Source organism: Dreissena polymorpha, chromosome 3 (assembly GCF_020536995.1).
Source record: "Dreissena polymorpha isolate Duluth1 chromosome 3, UMN_Dpol_1.0, whole genome shotgun sequence".
Taxonomy (NCBI): Eukaryota; Metazoa; Mollusca; class Bivalvia; order Myida; family Dreissenidae; genus Dreissena; species Dreissena polymorpha.
The window spans coordinates 68,717,844-68,743,573 of NC_068357.1; the positions used below are offsets into that span (position 1 = coordinate 68,717,844).

At 32.9% G+C, this 25,730-nt stretch overlaps 1 protein-coding gene across 2 annotated transcripts; it reads left to right on the plus strand.

Annotated features, from left to right (window-relative positions):
- The first annotated feature begins 1,871 nt into the window (after positions 1-1,871).
- On the plus strand, positions 1,872-25,727 carry LOC127874656 (calmodulin-like). Of its 2 annotated transcripts, none has more exons than XM_052419131.1 (5): positions 1,872-2,006; positions 3,997-4,138; positions 8,788-8,898; positions 10,909-11,055; positions 24,348-25,727. In XM_052419131.1, the coding sequence occupies exons 1-5, from the start codon at positions 2,004-2,006 to the stop codon at positions 24,386-24,388; spliced, it is 444 nt and encodes a 147-aa protein (XP_052275091.1). In that variant the 5' UTR covers positions 1,872-2,003; the 3' UTR covers positions 24,389-25,727. The 2 variants fall into 2 exon arrangements, with proteins under 2 accessions (XP_052275091.1, XP_052275092.1); XM_052419132.1 differs by lacking the exon at positions 1,872-2,006 and adding an exon at positions 2,912-3,030.
- Positions 25,728-25,730: the final 3 nt, after the last annotated feature.

Consider the following 25,730-nt stretch of genomic DNA (forward strand, 5'->3'; position numbering starts at 1 on the left):
CTTCTTTGTTCATATCGTATGCAGTTTTCAACGTTATCTATATTGTATGCAAATTCCGTAAGCGTTTTAGTGAGACCCGAATTCGTATCAGTCATCGTCGTGATTTTCGCAAAAGTTTTAACAGCCGTTAGACATTTATGATCGATTTTCTTATTAAGCGAATGGCAACAATTTTTTGATCGACTAGTTTGCAGCAAAAATATAAAGCACTTACCTCGTGTCAATGTTAAACTTTTAACAGGTCGTCACATAAACTTGCAGAAGATGTGAAAAAAGGCACCATCATGGCGGCAGCCATTTTTTCCAAACAAACCAGTTTCGCACCAAATGGCAAATAAAACAAGAGTTCTGATTGGCTAATGCCATAATCTAAAAATAAATGCTGGTCGAGCAGGATTTTTCTGCTCGAGCCGAAAAAATACTGGTCGAGCAGTAAATTTGCTGCTCGAGCAGCATTTTGCTGCTCGAGCAGCATTTTTTTCTGCTCGAGCAGAAGTTAAAGTTTCGACCCCTTTGGTATCCCATAGTAATCATGGTGGACATCGGAACGTACCGAGCTAGAATCGGGTGTTTTACGACAAGGTCTACTTCGGGTGGTTGGCGTTTTCGGCTTTATTGGTATTCTCCATTTCACTGATTTAAGTTAAATATTTGTACTCCTCATACTAATCAATATGTCCATGTGACGCAATCGGTAACGCGTCCGACTCTGGATCCATTCACCACAATTATATTGTCACTGCGTTGGTTCGAACCCCAGTAGATCCTGTTGTTGTTTCACATAACTTCCATCAATGATCCTTTTTATGCTTATGATTGAAAACGCTTTTGGTTTAATGTATTATGTAGCGTCCACGATTCCGATAAATTAGGTATAAAATGTGGTTTAAATGGCCTTAAAAACGCACCAGAGATTTTCTAGGTATAAACAAAAATTCCGGTGGGGGGGGGGGCATACCGGACCCCCCTAGAATGACCCAATATACTGCCTCGGTTAAAATTTGGGTCTGGCTACGCCACTGCCTATAAGCAATACAGTAGCCCATAGTGAAATACTCTAATAGCGGATGTTAAATTTTAATGGATATTCAAAGTAATAAGCTGTTGTCATAAGCACACACATGTCCATTGTTTTAAATCAAACTCAATCCAACAATCCAATTCGATTTTATTGTGGATGAACAATCGAATATCTCTTTCGAATAAAGCTAAAAGTGATATTATGGGCATCTAACAGTTTATAGGTGTCTATCGCAACCGTCGTTTATTTTTGGTGTTTTTCACTTCATATACACTTATATTTGTTAATGCAGCATACTAACATGTTAATCAACACACTAAAACAATATCACGGAAAGAGAAAAATAATGCATTTGAATATCAACCGTACTTTCGTTTGACAACTGATCATGCATGTACGATGTGAGCCTAAATTTAGTTTTAGTGCAGATTCGTTCATACGACACAAAGACACAATTTTGTTTTACGGATCAATTCGGCTTAGAGGACTGGGTGAGTCACGTAAGAATATCGAATATAAAATATATTTTTATAAACAACTGGTAGCAAGATGAGTTGCAGATAATTGGTCAGTTACCACATTTTAACTAACTCGTTTGACCGGTTAATTCTTTTCAGCTCAATTCAACAGTGAAAAATGCCCATAATATCACTTTAATATCAACTTCGATACAAGAAACCTTTATAGTTTAGAAAGAATCTAAAACTCACATGTTAACAGAAATGTATACAATAGTAAACAATAAACACAAACAAACATTTGTAGATGTTTAATTTATCGCTTAATACGTTTTTATTTATTCTCAATGATTAAACAGAAGGCAAATAAACACTATCAGCTACGACATATTGACATAAAAGATCGAACCAATATGAAAAGCAATTTTACTACAGGTTTTAAAATCATCGATTAAAAGCACGCTTCTCTAGTTTAAAGTTAAACAGCGGCAGTTGATATTTAAACTTGGACAGGAGAATTTACTATGGTGAGTTCATAATATTTTCATTTTTTCTTTTAATATTTTTTCTATTTATGCGCAAATATGTGCATTTCATACCATTTCTGAGGTATGTTATAGTTGCGTACAATATCATTATTTTTATGTTTTATGTCTCTTTTAGGATTCTGGTTTTTACGTATTTAAACATTAAACTTTTATTTTAAGTTATAATGTAACAACCCAGTGCATAGTACATTATTTAAGTGTGAATCAAAATTTACATTGAAACTAGTTACCTGAATTTCCTTGTCAACAGCATAATTGTTTTCATTGTTCATTCATTCATGTTACTTTTCCTAGCCTGGTCATATAATTAATAGTGCTGACCAATTATATGTTACAGACCAGTCACTAATATCACATGTTTAGGCTAGAATTAGTTTTCCTTCATACTTACGATTTTTACTCCATTGTTATTGTCAAAATGTTCCTACTTCCGGTTTGAAGATTAATTCCCGCGACTATATCTATTCATACGACACACGAACACCATTTTAGTGTTCATATGTCGTATGAATAGATATGCAAAACAATAATAAAAACGAGCATTTTGTATCTACAAACATCTATTTTACCAGACCACATCTGACGTTGAAATTTCGGCAATTGTCATAAGGAACACTGATTTTTTAATTGGTTATAATTATTTTACGAACAATTGTACGAAATTTGCGTTGATTTTGAATAGTAATGTTACTTTAAAGTTAATATCATTATTTAAGAATTCATACAAAATAAGTGGCAACTATCAAATTTTTTGTCCTATTGTGCACATTTCTGCCAATTCTTAATAGTTAGAATTGTTAACATCCATTGTTTTTTTTTACTTTAAATTGTCACACTTGTTTCTTAGAAATAGTCGGCTGGGGGATCTTTATTTTTACCGTGCCCGTTGCTAAGCAACTTCTGTCAAGCCGAATTTTAAAGTCATTGAGCATCATTTTGTATTTGAATTAATTGTTAAAGTTCTGAAATTAATCCTATTCAAGGCAGAATACGTTCCTTTGAGGTATTATTATGTTGTTATATGTTTTTGCATATTTTAAAGTTGCTTTTACATTACAAATTGTCCATAATTAAGAACATTCTATTTGAGCACCTATTAAAAAGGCACATAGAATACTGTGTCGGGCATAATTTTTGTTGTTGCATGCACACTGTGTCATGTGTATGACATACTGCGTCATGTGCATGACACAGGGCACAGTGTGTCACTGGAGAAGTATATATACCTCAGATTTTCTGTGCAAAAAGAACAACCTTCAATTGATTGTAAAACTGCATTCTGAATTTTTGTTAAGAACTCCGGTGTTAACTATAATATTTTATCACATTGTAAGTCAAATTTGCTCAGTGATACTTTTCAGTAAATAATAAAGAATATATTTCATAGTACATGTTATATTTTACTCGTTAAGTTCCTTGCTGGACAATAAATAACATCGAATAACTTAGTCTGGGTTGACTTACTTTCATGGACAAAAGTAACCATTATATTTTAAAGCCACACTGCCATAACTATTTACTGAAAGAGAGCTACTAGTTATAACTGGTATACGATTTGCGCCTGAAGCGGGGCACAACAATATAATCTGTTAATTTCAATATTAATAAACAACTCGATAAAATATTGATATTGATATTTATTGACATCTACATGTATGTATTCAATACAATGAAAGTATTCAGTAATACAAAAATATCGCAGTAAAATCTTTATGTGCATCAATTAAATATGTCTTTATAATTGCTTACACGTTTCCTTGTAGTACGTTTGTACAATAAACGCCCTGTTGTTCATGCACGTTTTTAAATATTTAAGTAAACGCAAAAACAATTACAGTCTTTAATTAGTATATTAACACCGTCATCTATTTACCTAAATACGTTCTAGCTTGTTTTCGTTTTGATGGCCCTTATATCATCATAAATGTACGGGAGGCAATGAAGAGAACCTACTTATATATAACTATAGGCTAACATCGAGGAATGTTTCGCGGCGTGCGGGAATGGCGAATGCCTCAACCGGATGCAGGCTTACAGCGCCCTCTACATGTGTGAGAAGACGCCAACCAGCTTCCAACTGAAGTCCTTCTGGGACGACCATGGCCTAGGAGGTAGGCAGGTGTGATTATTTGAGTCGCGTTCTGAGAAAACTGGGCATAATGCATGTTCGTAAAGTGTCGTCCCAGATGAGCCTGTGAGGACTGCACTTTCCGCCTAATTGGAAATTTTGCTAAGAAGAGTCTTCATTTAAACGAAAAATGTCATAAAAGCGGAAAGTGTCGTCCCCGATTAGCCTGTGCGAACTGCAAAGGCTAATCTGAGACAACACTTTACGCACATGCATTATGCCCAGTTTTCTCAGAACGCGACTCATTTTATACAAGCAATCATACTAAAGGTTTAAGAGAAAAAAACGCGGAAATATGTTATGAATTATGGTATTTTGAAAAGTCATTTAGAACGTTGCTATGAAACAGGTTTTTGATTAAAATTGTTCAACATCATGTTAAAAGAAAATTGATGAATAATTAATAGGAAACATTTCCTTGCAAAACAAAACACTATCAAATTTATCTTAAGTTATCTAATAATTTAAAACAAACGGGAATCCGGCCATTGCAGATTTTGACATGGATGCATAATGGTAAAGCATATAAAGGTAAAAGTGCTTCATATGCTGTGACAATCAACACAACTCTTCGTAGCTTGAAAAAAACATAAGAAGCTGAAGCATCTGGATCGAATGTGATGGCCTTTACAAAAACATAAAACAACATTTGATTCAAACTCTAGGAAATGGAGCTTCAGTCAGCACATTCTTAAAATGGACGACACTTTTCGTTTTAATGTTGTTGTTTTGTTTTTTTCGTTTAAAAGAATACTCTTCTATACGTTACTCCATTCTAGGCGATACTTTTAAATGATATTATGGGCATTTTTCACTGTTGAATTGAGCTGAAAAGAATTTACCGGTCAAAATAATTAGTTAAAATGTGGTAACTGACCAATTATCTACAACTCATCTTGCTACCAGTTGTTTATAAAAATATATTTTATATTTGATATTTTACATGACTCACCCAGTCCTGTAAGCCAAACTAATCCGTAAAACAAAATTGTGTCTTTGTGTCGTATGAACGAATCTGCACTAAAACTAAATTTAGGTTCACATCGTACATGTATGATCAGTTGTCAAACGAAAGTACGGTTGATATTCAAATGCATTATTTTTCTGTTTCCGTGATATTGTTTTAGTATGTTGATGCTGCATTAACAAATATAAGTGTATATGAAGTGAAAACACCAAAAATAAACAACGGTTGCGATAGACACCTATAAACTGTTAGATGCCCATAATATCACTTTAAGTCTCTCGTTAGCATTTGCGGATTGTACAAGCTAATATGAGAGGACACCTAACGCGAATGCATTAAATATCGTTTTCACAGAACGAGGGTCCTTGTAAAACAGTACCACTCAGAATTTATTTTTTTTGTCGGCCGAGGGAACTGATTCTGGTATAATTCAAGCCTCCTTGTGCTTCAATATTTAGTTGTTGACTAGTGGGTCATTCAGTATGATGTGATTCTCAACGTTAGCGTGTGGTATTGACCGTTAACGGAACTTCCGTTAAAAGAAACACGACTTTATTCGAAGAGACTTTCAGGGGCGTAGCTAGCATGTTTTCAGCTGTAGGCCCGGATATGATATATAAAAACGGGGGGTCCGGGGGTCCTCCTCCTGACTTTTTTAAATCCTATAACGCCTGTGGTGAGATTTAAAGCATATCTAGACAAATAATAAGATAAGAAAATATAAGACTTTGGCCTGTTTTTCTTTGATTTTACTGTTTTATCTTAATGTCAGAGAACTTAATTTTACGGTATTATCTTTATACCATAGAACTAAATTTAAAAACAATATGGAAGAGAGAAACATTTAAAAGTCAAACCATGGGAATTCTTTCTAATAATACTGTCTGCATATCAATAACGGCAGGTTTTTGTTCGGCATCAAGGGACCAAACCGACCCGGATTCAGTCAATGGATCGGGATACGGGTCCTCCATTTTAATTTTTCCGAGGTCATAAAAATCATTCGGAATGTTTCTTAAAAATCCAACGATAATCGATTACAACTTACTGTAGTGTTGAAACGGAGACAAGTTGATCTGCATGTAGATCTATGTAAACTTGTAACAGCAAGTCACGTGAAAAGAAGCATCTACACATAGAAAGAAATATAGTTGATAATTGGAAGACCTTTGAACACGACCAGATTTCATTGTCTGAGGATTTTGTCAATATGTAAATCATATTTCTATCACCTCTTATTTCTAACACCTCACCCCCCTCAGGGTCAACATGTTAATGCGTTTTTCAAAGTTGAAGCATTATTATTTTTTTCGTGTTTCAAAAAAAATTGTAGGCCCGGGCCTGCTGTGCCTAATAGCAGCTACGCCACTGACTTTGTTAGATAGAATAACCTGTTAATACAGAGTCAATAACGGGCTGAATAAATAACTGAAATTCTAGCATGTGTACCTGTAGAAATAAAGCATGTTTGTGTACATGTACATGTAATTCGTCTAGCAAAGCCTGCTCTGAATAATATGATAAATAGTTTTTAATAAAAAAAAACCCGACTAAATACATGTTTATTATTAACAAATTGGACAGCATTGGTGATGTTTTACACTTAAAAATTTTAATAGCGATTTCGAAAATGTAATTTTAACCGATTTTAAATTATAACTATGAGATCAGGATATGTTATTTATGCCGACACCAACTACAATATTGCGATGAATTTTGTATAAGTACCACTTATTGTTTCGTTTTAAACAAAATTAAAGTTAAGATTGGTTAATATTTTAGCCTCAATTATTTAGACTCTCAGTAGTATCGACGAAGTTTTGAAAAATCCTGACTTATGATTTATTTATGTAGATACGTATAGATCTGATATGAGTCCATTATGAAACCATTTTAGTTCGTACCACAGAGTAAAAAGCAATCCTGTGTTTGCATAAATATCTATAAAAAATTGAACAATCGAAAATCAAAACCGCTTGAAATGAAAACAGAATCTCGCGCACTTAGTTAATGCATTTCATTGATTTTTTTAAACATTGATATAGTCGCATTCGATCATTTTTTATATTGTGCAATAGAGTGTTTGGACACTGTTCGGATATCTGTAAACGATTAAGAACAAGAGTGCTGGAATATTTCGATATTGACATGGTCTGGTAATGTTTGTTTGCACTTGAAATATTGCTTTTTTTTAAATAACGCTGAATCCAGAATGAAAATATATGTTGTGGTATTAATATTCTAGTTTTATCACGTTGTTTTTTGTAGACAAGATGGTCATCTACAACTATGTCAAATAAAAAGCAATTTTCTAAGCTTGGCAAGTCTTTTGAGATATGTTCCTCTTCATTATAACACACATCTTCTTCAGGCAGAAGCATCAGCAACCATCTATTAAATATATAATGGAACATTTTAAAATAAATTGGATGATTTAAAAATAAAATTACTTCCGCTGTGGGAAAATGGGGCTAAATGCATGTGCGTAAAATTCAGTCTCAGATTCGCTTTAGCGATCCACACAGGCTATTCGTGGACGCCAATTTCCGCTTATACTGGATTTTAACTTAGAAAATACATTTTTAAATACGAAAAATCCATAAACGCGCAAAGTTTCGTCACTGATTAGCCTGTGAGCACTGCACGGGCTAATCTGGGACGAGACTTTAAGCACTTGCATTAAGTCCGGTTTTCCCAGAGCCAAGATGAATTCATACCTTACAACCTGGTTGTTATAGTAACCGGTCCTAAGCCATCATTCGTATCAAAAGTATCCTTTTTGAATCTGATTCGCCTTTTCTGTCGTCCATTCCTTTGTCGTCTGTGTTCATCTACATACCTATCCTCATTTGCTACGCAATAGACCTACTGTCGTCCATTCCTTTGTCGTCTGTGTTCATCTACATACCTATCCTTATTTGCTACACAATAGACCTATAACTCAGTTCGTGAGAATTTTGCACAATTAGATCATCAATTGAGCCTTGTTCTGTGAAAACTGTTCTTAATGCATGAGCGTAAAGTGTCGTCCCAGATGAGCCTGTGCAGTCCGCACAGGCTAATCAGGGACGACACTCTTCGCCTAAATTGAATTTTTGCAAAGAAGAGACTTCATTTAAACGGAAATATGTCATAAAAGCGGAAAGTGTCGTCGCTGATTAGCCTGTGCGGACTGCACATGCTAATCTGGGACGACTCTTTAAGCACAAGCATTATGTCCAGTTTTCTCAAAACGCGACTCAATTTCGACATGCCACGAAACGATGGAACGACACTCGCTGTGAGATGATATTTCTGTGAGTGAATAGCACGATAATGCTTTACGGAAAAGAAACAATTCTTATGAGATGGAGTAAATAACAATGATGCGATACAACGCGACTTTAATGCAAACCGTGTGAGTTTTTTTAAACGACTTAAAGGTTGAATCATTCGTGGCATTTACGTATGACTTGAGTCATGCGAAAATGGGTCCGTTGCTTTATGCGGCCAGTGTAGCTTCAGAACAGTCTGCGAATTTGCAAGACCGGCCAATGAGACCGCGAAACCGTGTGTTACCTTATACCAGCCGAAGTAGCTCCCAACAAGACAGCGCATTATGGTAGTGCATATGGCATGAGACCCATGTTTGCATAACGCGTATTATATAGTCCACGCATTTTCAGACGATGACACAATAAACCTTGACCTGTTCAGGCAGCTCTGCGACAAGGTGTCTGACCTAACAGAGGAAGAGTTCCGGGAATCATTGAAGAAATTCGACAAAGACAACAACGGTAAGCTAACCCCACCCCCCCTCGACCTCAATTACCCCCCCCCCCCCCCTCGACCTCAATTACCCCCCCCCCCCCCCTTCGACCTCTCGCTAACAGCTTACATCATCAGGCATATGAATAGTATCATGACCTCTAGTATGTAAAGGGTTTAGCCACATGCATAACAAACATTTTGTGTAATGACTTGTACGTCCCTAGATCCGATTTCAAAAATATGCTTTAAATAACGGTAATTCAAATAATGTATAAACATAGGACTACAAACTTCGAGGAGATATAAATTGATCAAATAGTTCGACAAATGTTCATTAAGACTTGGCACTACGTGTGGTCTTTAAAATGTTCACAATGTTAATCTTGACGGCGCTAGATGCATGCGGGCGACGTACGATTGATAAAAGTGACTGACTGACACAAGTTTAGAAGCTTAGAATGATAAAACTGTGCTCAGTGATCTTAACAAAACAATACTAAAATCAAAGCTTATGAAACCGATCCAGCCAGCACTAGAAAAAATGCTATCATTACAACAACCTACGCCCCCATCAGCAGCACTTTAGTCTCGACGCATAACAAACTACGTACTGTAGTGAACAATACGATTGATTTTAGACACATTTTGTAATGGTTGATTACCAAATCGACAACTCTGCATTAACTTTCTAATCAAACTAAAATTAAAATATTTACACTTTTAAACAATGTCGGGTTGGAAAATTTACAATGCACTTATGAATTTCGCATGTTTCGATCCCAAAGCGGCATCGATTTTAAAGCATCCATATCCTGGTCTTTCAAACGTTTGTTTAAATTACAAATATATAGGCGTATTTATGCAAACCGATCTTAAAGTTGTTAATCTCACAGCCATTTTTAAGCCATTACATTCATTTTTCTATGAGATATCCCATTTATCTATTTGATTTCCTTTATGTATATTGTTTGGAAGACCAATTCAAACCCTATTCATAAATTTAAATGTAATGTTCGCTTATTGTTTAATGCGAATTTACCCTAATCCTTATATGCCTGCACGGCATTACGTTATAGTTGCATGATGTTTATTGTATGTGAATTATGTGCAAACTTAAATATTCTGCTATTTTAATGGTTTTAAAATATTTGATCGCGTCCTTTAGATACTATGTTTATTGGAACATTACAATTGCGTTTGCATTAAGTGCATTGCATAACGTTTGTTGTCGCTTTATTTTGTTGAAATATTAGGGATTTGTAGTCGATGTATTTTGTGCAAATTTGAATGCCTGTTGTGTAATTGCTTTTATGGACGCAATTTTTTATGCACCAACAACATCACCATTCACTACACTTACGAGTATCGCCTCTAAATAACTAACATTGTCATAAACTGTAACATATGTTTATAACAAAAAATACAATAGTACGTAAATTCTCTTGACATCGACATCACTTCGACTTTAGCATATACCATTTCAGCACAACTAAAGCCACCTGCCTCAGCAATTCCACCGTCAATCTCACAACTAAGATCACCAAAATATTTCTCACAAACTTCCATTATACAACAAAAACCAAAACCAGACCACTTACACTTCTTTAATGACCTCCAACACATCTTCAATCACCGTCCTACCATGATCTCAACTACCCTGATTCCATCACCCCGCGCAACCACAAAACATTGAAACAGGTTCTACTATCATTACTTAAATAACGTTATAAAAGTACGTTTGCCTCATTACCTTCAACTGACTTTGTTTAGTAACAAATACGGCACACACACACACACACACACACACACACACACACAAACACACACACACACACACACACACACACACACATATATATATATATATATATATATATATATATATATATATATATATATATATATATATATATATATATATATATATATATATATATATATATATATATATATATATATATATATATATCCAATTCATTTTTTGATTCACGATATGCAAACCGAAAATGATTATCTACATCTATTTCATGCTGCAGGGAAAATAAGCGCGAACGAGTTACGCTCCATTTTGATGGCACAGGATACCATACTGGGAACAAGTATAGCGGATGAGAACGACGAGGCTATGGAGGAAATCATTACCAGATTGGACCTCAACGGAGATGGTGTTCTCGACATCGAAGGTGAGTCGTTTAATATTGCAATGCGGATCTCCATATACATTTGTGTATTACTGTTCAGCGTAGTTTCGAACAACGCTTGATTAAACGAGTCGTGTTCTGAGAAAACTGGGCATAATGCATGTGCGTAAAGTGTCGTCCCAGATTAGCCTGTGCAGTCCGCACAGGCTTATCAGGGACTACACTTTTCGCCTAAATTTGATTTTTGCTAAGACGAGACTCCATTTAAACGTAAATAATATAACTCGGCAAGCGATGCTTTGCATAGTCAGTTGTTCGGTACTGGCTCCTGTTTAAGAGTAGGCGACACCCGCACGTTTGATAGGGCAAAAACTATTGTCCTTATACCACTTCAATGCCTTGACTATAGCTTAAAAGCCGGACCCAGGACATTAGTTTGTATTAGCAACAGATGTTATGCATTCAACGTATCAATGCGGTGACGCTAGCTTAAAAGCCGGGCCCTGTCTATAGATTTGTTTAAGCAACCATTGCGTTGTATTGAACGAACCAGCCAAGGTTGGTTTGAACAGTATTTTTATATAATGATATTTTGAACATTACACGTGAATGACATTCATACAATAATGGATAAGAAAATATTTACTAAAACATATCAATTCTTCTCCATAGATGTTCTTAGGGCGTTAAAGGCATTAGCATATGTAACCAGTTAAAGCAGTTACTAATTGGAAGCGAATGATACCGCGTTTTAAAATTGAAGTGTGGGTGAAGTAATAAAAAAATATATTGAGATATATGTAAGATGTAGCATGTAGAGTGTTAGACAGAGTGGAAAGACGACGAAGAGTAATGGAGGGACACTCGACATCAAATATGATAGGCTGTTGCCAGTTTATTTAAATTAGAAGCGTTTTGACGGCACGATATGTCGTGTGACCTAAAGAATTCATGTTTTGTTTTGCTTGGGGGTAAGGTATACGTATCCAAAGAGTAGGTTGTTTGTTGTCAGATGGCACGGGATATTTTCGATCAGAATATTCCGGAGATGTTGATGGTGCTGACAATGTAGAAGGAAATGGTTCGCAGTTTCGATCTCGCCGCATGGGACTCTCTAGTAGTGATCTTCGGAATAGGTCATTATTGAGGGAACTGCACTCAAGTCGCAATCTTGCGTGAATGAGTTGACCAGATCGTATACCATGTTAAATAATTCAGAGATTTCTGTTACGAGACGCTTCATAAAAGGACAACGTGTGAGATTGTTGCAAGTCATGCGTAAGGGCATTACACTCACGTATAGCTTTTGGGAGACATGAGCACGTCATGATTCTCTTGTGTTATACAGCTTCTAATTCTGAGACAAATTCGTTGGAACAGTTTCCCTAGACTGCGTCTCCATATTCCAGCAGTTGGCTAATACAATAAACATACATTTGTTCGAAGTGGGACCTGGACAGTTCGTGTTTCAGTGACCTCATAATGTCAATACGTTGCAAGGCCTTGTTTATAGCTTTAGATATATGTGTTGCCTCACGGGCGTCATTTAACATAATAGAGCCAAGGTGCTTATATTGTTCAACTGTTGATAATGGCACATTGTCAAAAAAGAGTAGTGGATGTATGGGTTTGTTTCGGTTTTGGGAGAATACAATTGATTCGGTTTAAGCGGGATTATATGATACATAGAGCAAGCATGGAGAGACTCTAGAACGTGGTGAAGATAATGTGCGGTGTAACAACCCGTTTTACAATAAACCCGTTTTGCAATAAATTTATTGCAAAACGGGTTGGAGTGTCTTATTGCAATTTGATTTTTTACAACAACTCGTTTTGCAATAAACCCGTTTTGCAATAAATTTATTGCAAAACGGAATGGAGTGTCTTATTAATTCAAATGGATTGGAAGAGTTAAAAGGGAGTTTCCAGTCTTTAAATAAAATTGTTATAAAATAGACAAAACTGTGAGTTAAGACTTAAAATGCATGGAAGATGATGCATTTTGAGATTTAATACTAATTGTTTCATATTGATTTGAAACGGTATAAAGGGAGTTTTAAATGTCGTCTCTTACGTAAATATGATATAACAAGGCTGAATATTTATATGAAGTGATGTTCACCAATTTGGGAATTAAGTGAAGAATACAAAGAAGTGCGTCATTTTATTGCAAAACGGGTTACAGTGTTTTTTTGCAATGTGCATTTTTTATAACAACCCGTTGTGCACTAAACTCTTTTTGCATAAACTTAAACACACATGAACGTATTGATTCAAATGGATTTGAAACGCTGAAAAGAAGGATTCAAATGTCGTATATATGGAGTTTGCATACATATAATAAGAGAGAGGTGTAAGATTCGACCAAAAAGTAACAGACATTGAAAGTGACCAATTTCATGAGTAAATGTTATAAACAAACACAGAATGTATATTATTATTATACCGGATTTATATAGCGCCCTTTGTCATGCAAGAGTGCACGTTCAAAGGCGCTTTACATAAGAACATTTGACGTATCGCAGATACGAATACATTTTGCAACACTTTTTCAAAAGAAATCGATCAAAACTACTAAATTATAATATAAAACTACTCTGTTATACTATAAGTACTACGTAAAAACATGCACAGTAACCCTAGATTAGAAAGATCAGCAAGACACTATAAAACTACCCTATGTGTATAGCTATAAGACAAATAATGAAACAATAAAATCTAAAACTTAAACAATAAGTACTACGTAAAACAAAAAAAACATGCACAGTAACCATAGATTTGAAAGATCGGCAAGACAAACCAGAGACAAAACAGAGACAGAGACATGGGTAACGTCAGGATACCATTACCACGAGTCCACAAACCCCCCAAAGGAATAATTATGCTTCCTTTAAAAGGGAAGCAAATGACTTTTCCTTTATGCCAATTGATGTTGTTAGTTACAACATAAATCGTCTGTGTAAAGAAACTTACTATATACATAGACTTAAAACATTACACCCTAATGGTATGAATAACAAAGTTATTTTTAACATTAAAGACTAGCTCTTCAATTTAATTAAGCTTACTTTTGTTTTTTTCCTATTAGTATTTTTATATATAATTTTATAGGAAATTGTGTATTCTTGAATCCGAAAGTATGCTACAAAGTGTGTTTATTAACTACATATACAGTGTGTAACTTTCTTATGCAACTTCTGTGATAATAATGAGCATGTGATTATATTTATTCATTCTTAATCAGTAATATACTTTATTAAACAGTACATATTTGATACATATACATTATTAAAATCTAATACATGACTGTTTCATGGTTACTGCCACCAATAACAAGGACCACAATGGAAATAAGTGAAAATCAATTTCCTCTTTTTTGTGTTATACTTGGTATTGTGTGTGCATTCCATTGTTTGCTATGTATATTGCTGTGATAATATATTTTATATTGTCTGCATTATGTAGTAACTATGTAATGTTCATATGTTTACCAAATAAAATCAATCAATCAAAGTTAAGCTTAATTTAATTAACGTTCATTTTATTGACGTACATTTTCCCGCATTTTATGTACGTTAAGTCAATGACGTAACATCCGCTTTTAGCGGGATCATATGGTGCTTGTATTCAGTGGAATTTTTCACTTTTTGATAAAAGCAACAAACTTGGCACATTTGTAGATAAAAGTATTTTATTCAATTTTAGCTATTGACCCATCTCCAATTTTCAAAATGGCCCCCATTTTCAAGATGGCCGCCAAGATGGCCGCCAAAATTTAGGAAATTACATGTTACTGCCATATTTGATTGAAATATTCTGTTTTTTGGCATTGAACTTAGCTGTTATATGTTATCAATTAAGTAAAATATGTTTCTACATGAAAAACAATGAATTAAATATTGCATATAAGTCAACATGGCTTCCAAAATGGCCGCCTAAAGTACAAAAAAAATAGGATTTTCCTACTCAAATCTATAATTTATAATTTCAATACTCATTGAACGTATTTATGTAAGCAAGTGTTTTCCTCTTTTTTGAATTTACAGATACATTAATTTGTATAATATTCTCAACATATTGTGTCAGTCCTTAAATAAAGAAATAACTGCATTCAACGAGTTCACCGTTCCAGACCTTAAAGCTGCCTTAAAATCTAACCGCGTTCACATCCTCCACAACATATGGTGCTTGTATTCAGTGGAATTGTTCACTTTTTGATAAAAGCAACACACTTTGCTCATTGGTAGTTTAAAGTATTTAAGACAAAATAGGCTATGGACCCAATTCATAATTTTCAAAATGGCCGCCATTTTCAAAATGGCGATCTTTTTACAAATCAAATGAAATATTACAATACTTTATTATTAATTATGCTGATAATCAAAAATCTTTGCAAGAAAAACATTTATTATAAGTATTTTGTTAATTTTGTACTTTTTGTAAGATCAAAAGGTAATTTTTTGGGGAAAAAATATGCTTTTTTGGCAAATATTCATTTACTTTTATATTCAATAAATCCATAAAACAGATTATCATGGTCAGGCTACTGGTGTTTATTGCAAGTTTTGAGGCCAAGAATTTATGTGCATATTTGAAAAGAGAATTTTATATCCTTCCAGAAAACCCATTTCTTTAGTGTCACAGCCGTGCATATCTATGGTTGTTTTTGGTAAAATCACTCAAAATCGAAAGTTTTCTCTTTGATTTCTGGAATAATTAAATAAATAGACATTTTCAATCATGGGAATTCAACCAGGGTTTCAGTTTTGGGGTATTAAAAAGGTATCAGAAACCTTTCTTATAATTCAGAAAAAAAATAATTTCCATGTATTTTTTCAAAAGAAAAACCACCAAATTTCGCATTTATTTCTGCAAATTTGCCTATTTTTCACATTTTAATTCCGCGAATTCTTTTACCAAGTTAACAATTTCCAAAATATTTGTCATAATAAGATCATTCTAAACAAAAAATGAAATGACCGCAGTTTTATTATAGGTCAAAACCACTATTTGTTACAGTTTATGTAGGTTCAAAACCACTAACCTTTAACTATTTTGGTATTTAGTCCATTTTTCAGATTTAAGTTCCTCGAATTATTACTCAACTGAAATAATTTTCAAAATAGTAGACTAACTATTGTATTAAAACACACAAAAGGGTCTCCTGATTTAATTGAAACATGAAAATTTGTGAATGACGACTTTTAGTGAGATTTCAGGATCAATATACGAAATCAAACACAAAACTGCTGATTTCTGGAATAATTTGATATTGTTAGATTTATAAAACATGTGATCACGATAATAATAAAAACTGTTCGTCTTAGTACATATGAGAATAACATAGCTAAAAAACAAAACATTCCAATGAGTACAGTGTACTTGTAGGTTTAAAACCACTAACTTTTTTATATTTTCTTGCTTTTTGAGTCATTTCACCTGATTTATTTGTGCTGTTTTCATACAAGATTTGCAAATGTTGATATCAATCTGCTAACATTTAAAATGATCCAACATAAAAAAGGGCCACAGACTAAAAATTGACAGACTGACTGACAGACAGAGCGCAAACCATACGTCCCATTCAGTTTCACCGGTAGGGACAATAATTGTTTGATTTTCATGTGAAATGTTGTTTAAAAATTAATATTTATTGAAAGTATACGTAGTTAAACTATTGTTTCGTGTCGATGAGAATTGTGCGTGATAAATGCTAGTAGATGTGTGTACATACAAAACAGTACATGTAACAACTATAATAATTTATCATGTATATAAATTATGTTTAATGTCTAGATGAACTTAAATAACTGTTTGAATTTCATGCCAAATGTTGTTACATGTAACAGCTGTGTGACATAAAATGTTAGTAGATGTTTTTTTTATAATGATACTGTAAAAGTATAAAATATAGTACAGATTTTTGCGTTCCGTTACAAAGTATTGTAATAAATCAAGAAAGTTGTTAAAATGACCAAGTTGCCCTTTTTCAACCTATATATATATACACTAATATCAATACATTAGATTATTTTTAAATTAAAAATGTTATAGGGTAAAATTAAGCAATGTTGGACAATCTTAAATGTTAGCAGAAAGATATAGACATTTGCAATTGTTGTATGAAAACCGCACGACTAAAAAAGCAAGAAAATGTAAAAAAGTTAGTGGATTTAAACCTACAAGTACACTGTTCTCATTGAAATGTTTTGTTATGAGCTGTGTTATACGCATATGACGAACCGTTTTTATTATTATCGTGATCACATGTGATATAAATCTAACTATATCAAATTATTCCAGAAATCAGCAGTATTGTGTTTGATTTTGTATTTTGTTCCTGAAATCTCACTAAAAGTCGTCATTCAAAAATTTTCATGTTTCAATTAAATCAGGAGACCCTTTTGTGTGTTTTTAATACAATAGTTAGACTACTATTTTGAAAATTATTTCAGTTGAGTAAAAATTCGAGGAACTAAAACCTGAAAAATGGACTAAAACAGCTAAAATAGTTAAACTTTAGTGGTTTTAAACCTACATAAACTGTAACAAATAGTGGTTTGAGTCTTTTGACTTATAATAACACTGCGGTCATTTCATTGTTTGTTTAGAATGATCTTATTTGCATTGTTTGTTTAGAGTGATCTTATATGCAATTGTATATATGCGAACAATATTTGATTATTATAATGATCACATGCCTTATAAATCTAATCAAATCAAAGTATTCCAGAAATCAGCAGTTGTGTGTGTGATTTTATTCATTTCCACCCAAAATCACTAATAGATGTTGATAAAAAAGAAGTTGTTGGAATAAAACAAGGAGGCCATATGTTTGTTTTATAACACTGATTTAACAAATATGTTGGAAATTGTTAACTTGGTAAAAGAATTCTCAGAATTAAAATTTGAAAAATGGGCAAATTTGCAAAAATAAAATGCGAAATTTGGTGGTTTTTCCCGTAAAAAAAATATATGGAATTTTTTTAATGAATTATCAGAAAGGTTTTTGATACCTATTTAATACCCCAAAACTGAAACCCTGGTTGAATTCCCATGACTGAAAATGTCTATTTGTTTAATTATTTCAGAAATCAGAGGGAAAACTTTCGATTTTGAGTGATTTTACCCAAACAAATCATAGATTATGCACGGCTGTGACACTTAAGAAATGGGTTTTCTGGAAGGATATAAAATTCTCTTTTAAAATATACACAAGCATTCTTGGCCTCAAAACTTGCAATAAAAACCAGTGGGCTCCCGGACCATGATAATCTGCTTTATGGATTTATTTATTATTAAAGTAAATGAATATTTGCCAAAAAAAGCATAATTCCCCCCCCCCCCCCCCAAAAAAATATGACCTTTTGACCTTACAAAAGGTACAAAAATAACAAAATACTTATAATAAATGTTTTTCTTGCAAAGATTTTTATTATCAGCATAATTAGTAATAAAGTATTGGAATATTTCATTTGATTTGTAAAAGATCGCAACAAAAAATCAGCACCTCGATATTTTCTCCTTTTTTGAGGTTTTAGGTTGGCGGCCATTTTGAAAAATATGAATTGGGTCCATAGCCTATTTTGTCTTAAATACGTTAAACTATCAATGAGCAAAGTGTGTTGCTTTTATCAAAAAGTGAACAATTTCACTGAATACAAGCACCATATGTGGTGGAGGATGTGACCGCGGTTAGATTTTAAGGCAGCTTTAAGGTCTGGAAGGGTGAACTCGTTGAATGCAGTTATTTCTTTATTTAAGGACTGACACAATTTGTTGAGAATATTATACAAATGAGATATCTGTAAATACAAAAAAAAGAAAAACACTTGCTTACATAGCATACGTTCAATGAGTATTGAAATTATAGATTTGTGTAGGAAAATCCTATTTTTTTGTACTTTAGGCGGCCATTTTGGAAGCCATTTTTACTTTTATGCAATATTTGATTCATTTTTTTCATGTAGAAACATATGGTTATTAATTAATAACATAAAACAGCTAATTTCAATGCCAAAAGCAGAATATTTTAATCAAATATGGCAGTAACATGTAATTTCCTAAATTTGGCGGCCATCTTGGCGGCCATCTTGAAAATGGCGGCCATCTTGAAAATTGGAGATGGGTCCATAGCTAAAATTGAATAAAATACTTAAACCTACAAATGTGCCAAGTTTGTTGCTTTTATCAAAAAGTGAACAATCATTTCACCATATGACCTCACTATTTCTGTTATTATTTGTATTATCCTGATGAAGGCGTAAGCCGAAACGTTGATAAAAAAGGAAAGAAAAATATGTGTTTTTGTTGGATTTATCATACTATCCTTTAAAAGGGTAAATTCAAGTTCATGCTGATTGAGACAAGGGTAACGTCAGGATACCATTACCACTAGTCCACAAACCCTCAAAGGAATAATTATGCTTCCTTTAAAAGGGTTAATTCAAGTTCATGATGTTTGAGATTTTATATAATGAATTGAATAAACCACTGCTTATATTGCATAAGATTGGAGGAAGAGGTGAGTTTTCAGTGCCTTTTTGAATGAATTCAGTGCTAAAGAACCTCGAATGTTTGATGGAAGTGAGTTCCAGAGTTTGGAAGCAGCGTACATGAAACTTCGCTCCCCGTATGTATATAAACAGTGATCTTAACACTTTCATGATTAAGCGAATTTAACCCATAATCCAATAATGTTATAGCAAAACGGGTTGCAGTGTCTTATTGCGATGTTAAAAAAGAAATAAAAGCCCGTTTCACAATAAACTCATTTTGCACAAATACATCATACATGTACAAATTGATTCACATTGATTGGACACTTTTCAAAGAAAGTCTCAATGTTGTTTATAAGGATTTTTTTTAATAAGACACAGGTTTAAGATTCGACCAACAAATAAAAGGCAGTTAAAGTGATTAATTTCATGAGTAAATGTGATACAACATAACCGAATTGTTGTACAAAGTGATTTCAACCAATGCAATACTTAATTGAAAAAAAAACCGAGAAATGCAATAATTTTATTGCAAAACGGGTTAGAGTGTCTTATTGCAATTTGATATTTTTATAACAATCTGTTTTGCAATAAACTCGATTTGCAATAATTTTATTGCAAAACGGGTTGGAGTGTCTTATTGCAATTTGAAATTTTCATAAAAACCCGCTTTGCAATAAACCCGTATTGCAATAAAATCATCGTAAATTTATTTGCAATAAATTTATTGCAAAACGTGTTAAAGTGTCTTATTGCAATTTGATATTTTTATAACAACCCGTTTTGCAATTAACCCGATTTGCAATAATTTTATTGCAAAACGGGTTAGAGTGTCTTATTGCAACGGAAATTTTCATAACAACCCGCTTTGCAATACACCCGTTTTGCAATTGAATAATTACACATGTATGAATTTATTCAAATGGATTGGAAACATGTAAAAGGAAATTCGAAATCTCGTATTGAAATAATAGTATTTCCAAATATAGACAAAACTGTTAATTTCTACTAAAAATTAAAAAAGCATTGAAGGCGATGCATTTCGAGATTTAGTACGATAAAACAACACACAATGTATATAGAAAGTGATATCAACCAATTTGGAGCTTAAGTGAAGATTGTGTGTAACAAACCGTTTCGCAATAAAATCATCACATATATGCTAATTGTTTTAAATTGATTTGAAACGGTAAAAAGGAAGTTTTAAATGTCGTCTCCAACGTTCATATGATAAAACAAGGCTGAGTGTATATATGAAGTGATTTTCAGCAATTTGGGATTAAGTGAAGAATACCCAGGAGTGCATCTTTTTTATTGCAAAACGGGTTGGAGAGTCTTATTGCTATTTGATTTTGTTTACAACAACCCGTTTGCAATAAACCCGTTTTTCAAAAAAATATGCACTCCTGGGTATTCTTCACTTAATTCCCAAATTGCTGGACATCACTTCATATATACTTTCAGCCGTGTTTTATCATATGAACGTTAGAGACGACATTTGAAACTTCCTTTTTACCGTTTCAAATCAATATTAAACAATAAGTATATGTGTGATGATTTTATTGCGAAACGGGTTCTAACACAAAATTCACATTGCAATAAGACATTTCAACGCGTTTTTCCATAAATTATTGCATTTTGCGTTATCTAAACTTTAGTACTTAATTGTTTAAAATCACTTTCGATACACATTTTGTGTTGTTTTATCGTATTAAATTTCGAAATGCATCACATTCAATGCATTTTAAGTCTAAACTCACATTTTTGTCTATTTTGTATAACAATTTTATTTAAATACAACACTTGGAACGCCTTTTTAACTATTCCAATCCGTTTGAATTAATTTATACAAGAGTGATAACTTTATCGCAAAACGGGTTTATTGCAAAACGGGTTGTTGTAAAAAAATAAATTGAAATCAGACACTCCAACCCGTTTTGCAATAAATTTATTGCAAAACGGGTTTATTGCAAAACGGGTTGTTATGAAAATTTCAAATTGCAATAAGACACTCTAACCTGTGTGCAATAAAATTATTGCATTTCTCGGTTTTCTTCAATTAAGTATTGCATTGGTTGAAATCACTTTCTACAACAATTCGGTGTTGTTGTATCTCATTTACTCATGAAATTGATCACTTTAACTGCCTTTAATTTGTTGGTCGAATCTTACACCTCTGTCTTATTTTGAAAAAAAATCCTTATATACAACATTAAGACTTTCTTTGAAAAGTGTCCAATCAATTGGAATCAATTAGTACATGTGTGATGTATTAGTGCAAAATGAGTTAATTGTGAAACGGGCTTTTATTTCTTTTTTTTACATCGCAATAAGACACTTCAACCCGTTTTGCAATAACATTATTGGTTTTCTGTGTTAAATTCGCTTAATCATGAAAGTGTAAAGATCACTGTTTATATACATTCTGTGTTTGTTTATCACATTTACTCATGAAATTGGTCACTTTCAATGTCTGTTAATTTTTGGTCGAATCTGACACCTCTGTCTTATTATATGTATACAAACTCCATATATACGACATTTGAATCTTTCTTTTCAGAGTTTCAAATCAATTTAAATCAATAAGTTCATGTGTGTTTGAGTTTATGCAAATAGAGTTTAGTGCACAACGTGTTGTTATAAAAAATGCACATTGCAATAAAACACTGCAACCCGTTTTGCAATAAAATTATGCACTTCTTTATATTCTTCACCTACTTCCCAAATTGGTGAACATCACTTCATATACACATTCAGCCTTGTTTTTTTCATATTTACGTTAGAGACGACATTTAAAACTTCCTTTATACCGCTTCAAATCAATATGAAACAATTAGTATATATGTGATGATTTTATTGCGAAACGGGTTGTTACACAAAATTCACATTGCATTTAGACAGTTCAACACGTTGTCCATAAATGATTGCATTTAATTTGCGTTATCTTAACTTTAGTACAAAATTGTTTGAAATCACTTTGGATACACATTCTGTGTTGTTTTATCGTATTAAATCTCGAAATGTATCACCTTCCATGCATTTTAAGTCTAAACTCATATTTTTGTCTATGTTCTATAGCAATTTTATTTAAATACAATACGTCAAACACCCTTTAAACTCTATCAATAAATTTGAATAAAGTTATACAAGAGTGATGATTTTATTGCAAAACGGGTTTATTACAAAACGGGTTGTTGTAAAAAAAATCAAATTGCAATAAGACACTCCAACCCGTTTTGCAATAAATTTATTGCAAAACGGGTTTATTGCAAAACGGGCTGTTATGAAAATTTCAAATTGCAATAAGACACTCTAACCCGTTTTGCAATAAAATTATTGCATTTCTCGGTTTTCTTCAATTAAGTATTGCATTGGTTGAAATCACTTTCTACAACAAAAATTCAGCGTTGTTGTATCACATTTACTCATGAAATTGATCACTTTAACTGCCTTTTATTTGTTGGTCGAATCTTACACCTCTGTCTTATTTTGAAAAAAAAATTCCTTATAAACAACATTTGAGACTTTCTTCGAAAAGTGTCCAATCACTTGGAGTCAATTATTACATGTGTGATGTATTAGTGCAAAACGAGTTTATTGCAAAACGGGCTTTTATTTCTTCATTTACATCGCAATAAGACACTGCAACCCGTTTTGCAATAACATTATTGGATTTCTGGGTTAAATTCGCTTAACCATGAAAGTGTTAAGATCACTGTTTATATACATTCTGTGTTTGTTTATCACATTTACTCATGGAATTGGTCACTTGCAATGTCTGTTAATTTTAGTCGAATCTGACACCTCTGTCTTATTATATGTATACAAACAACATATATACGACATTTAAATCTTCCTTTTCAGCGTTTCAAATCAATTTGAATCAATAAGTTCATGTGTAATGATTTTATTGCCAAAAGAGTTTAGTGCACAACGGGTTGTTATACAAACTGCATATTGCAATAAAACACTGCAAACCGTTTTGCAATAAAATTATGCACTTCTGGGTATTCTTCACTTAATTCCCAAATTGGTGAACATCACTTTATATCAACATTAAGCCTTGTGTTATCATATTTACGTTAGAGACGACTTTAAAACTTCCCTTATACCGTTTCAAATCAATATGAAACAATTAGTATTTAATCTCGAAATGCATCATCTTCCATGCATTTTAAGTCTTAACTCACAGTTTTGTCTATTTATATAACAATTTTATTTAAATACAACATTTGAAACTCCCTTTTACTCTTCCAATCCATTTGAATTAATAAGACACTCCATTCCGTTTTGCAATAAATTTATTGCAAAACGGGTTTATTGCAAAACAGGTTGTTGTAAAAAAAATCAAATTGCAATAAGACACTCCAACCCGTTTTGCAATAAATTTATTGCAAAACGGGTTTATTGCAAAACGGGTTGTTACAGTGCGGCTTTATGCGGGCGTTTCAACGATAATGTACAGAGATGTATTGTCAGCAAGTAACCGTATTTCTGAAATTATATTGTAAATTATGTCGTTTCAATAGACAGGAAAAAGCAGCGGCCAGAGATTCGAACTTTGTGGAACCCCTGCTGAGATCTTGTTTGCGGTGTGAGAGATAGGATTAGAACCAATTAAGAATTTGACTTTTGATACCCAATGGTGAAAGCTTCAGCTTAGTAGTCAACGGTGCCATACTCTGTTAAATGCCTTGGAAATATCCGAAAGACTGCTCGGTCTAAGGTTAAATGTTTCTTTCAGGACCCATTTCTTTTCATATACCATTCTGAGGACGGTGACCCAAGCTTCGTTTTCTGAAATAATGAACCATGTGTAAACTATTATATTTTCAGAACTGACAAGAGCAATCATGACATATGGTGACGTCAGCTAAAGATTCCACATAGGACGTGTGCAGGAATCAATACGTCAGCACGCGCATTGCTTGGGTTATTTGGTGTGGTTTTTTTCGAAATTTTGATCATGTAAAAGTAAACAATAACTGATCTTAATTAGATTGTTAAGCTTATGTAAAATATGTTTAGTATATATGCCAAACAAGTGTAAAAAAACTGTCAATAAGTTGTTATTTTGAATAAGAAATATAATCACCCAAAATCAGGCCAATCGTAACAACATATAGAGGAATACCTGTTAGTTTTGGAAGAGTATCATTCACAAGTGATCAGATAAATTAATATGTTCATGGGTGGTACAGCCAATAGTGAAACTATTTATTTTTCATTATCACGAATGAAGACACAGCGGTAATCTGCCGAAACAAAATATATATCCTAATGCGGTTTCTACCGATTGCTAGTATTAACATAAACAATTATTTTATAAAAGAGTTAAACTGGATACTTTGCTATGATAATCACGTCATGACGTAAAAAAGAACGTCAGTCCATAGTAAAACTTCGACAAATATGGATACTTTCCATGGTTATTTTTCACTGTTAGAAACAATGAATTGTTTTTAAATCACTGAGATTTCCTTATTTCACAGAAAAGCATTACATTATAACCTTAAAAGGTTTAATATATATGTATCGTTTAATTAATCGATGTCACAGTTTCTGCCGTGATTGGTGTACCAATAATGATTTTATGTGAAACTCACATGTTAGTAAAACATAATAATAACACGTTGTAAGTTCTTTTATTTATTTATAAATGAAATGAATTGTAAATAGTACATTAACAAATACCATAATAAAATCGAAGTAATAACAGACGGTGTTAATTTATGTGACAATATGTACAATTTAAAATCAGTACATGAACATGTACGGCAAGCGTTATATTTCAAAGAGATTGCATTAAAAATTGATCGGGACACAAAACTGTCAAAAAGTTCATTGATCACTTAATCAAAAGTGAGCTAAAATTAAAAAATATATTCCTAAATTGTCTTTATTTAAAACAATTAGTTGTTTTTGCTTCTAAAGAATGAGCGAAAGATATGTCAAGCAATAATTATATATTACAAAAAAGTCACCAAGATAAAAACAAAAAGGTTCGAAATGCATGAACACGCATTCATTCAGCTTCATGGCTTATACGAAAAAAGTAAGGATTTGCATGATTAAATTGTAATAGAAAAATACCTGCGAGTATTATTTGGTAATAATTGCTTCGATGAACTATGGTTTTACTGCCATACATTTTTGTAGAGATTAACAGTGTTAATTAAACATTTTTTTAAATAAAGCACGAAATGTATTATTATTTTT

Coding starts and splice junctions, on each gene's coding strand:
- LOC127874656 (XM_052419131.1), top strand. Junction 4,139..8,787: donor GGACGACCATGGCCTAGGAG/GTAGGCAGGTGT, acceptor ACGCATTTTCAG/ACGATGACACAATAAACCTT. Junction 11,056..24,347: donor TGGTGTTCTCGACATCGAAG/GTGAGTCGTTTA, acceptor TTATATTTTCAG/AACTGACAAGAGCAATCATG.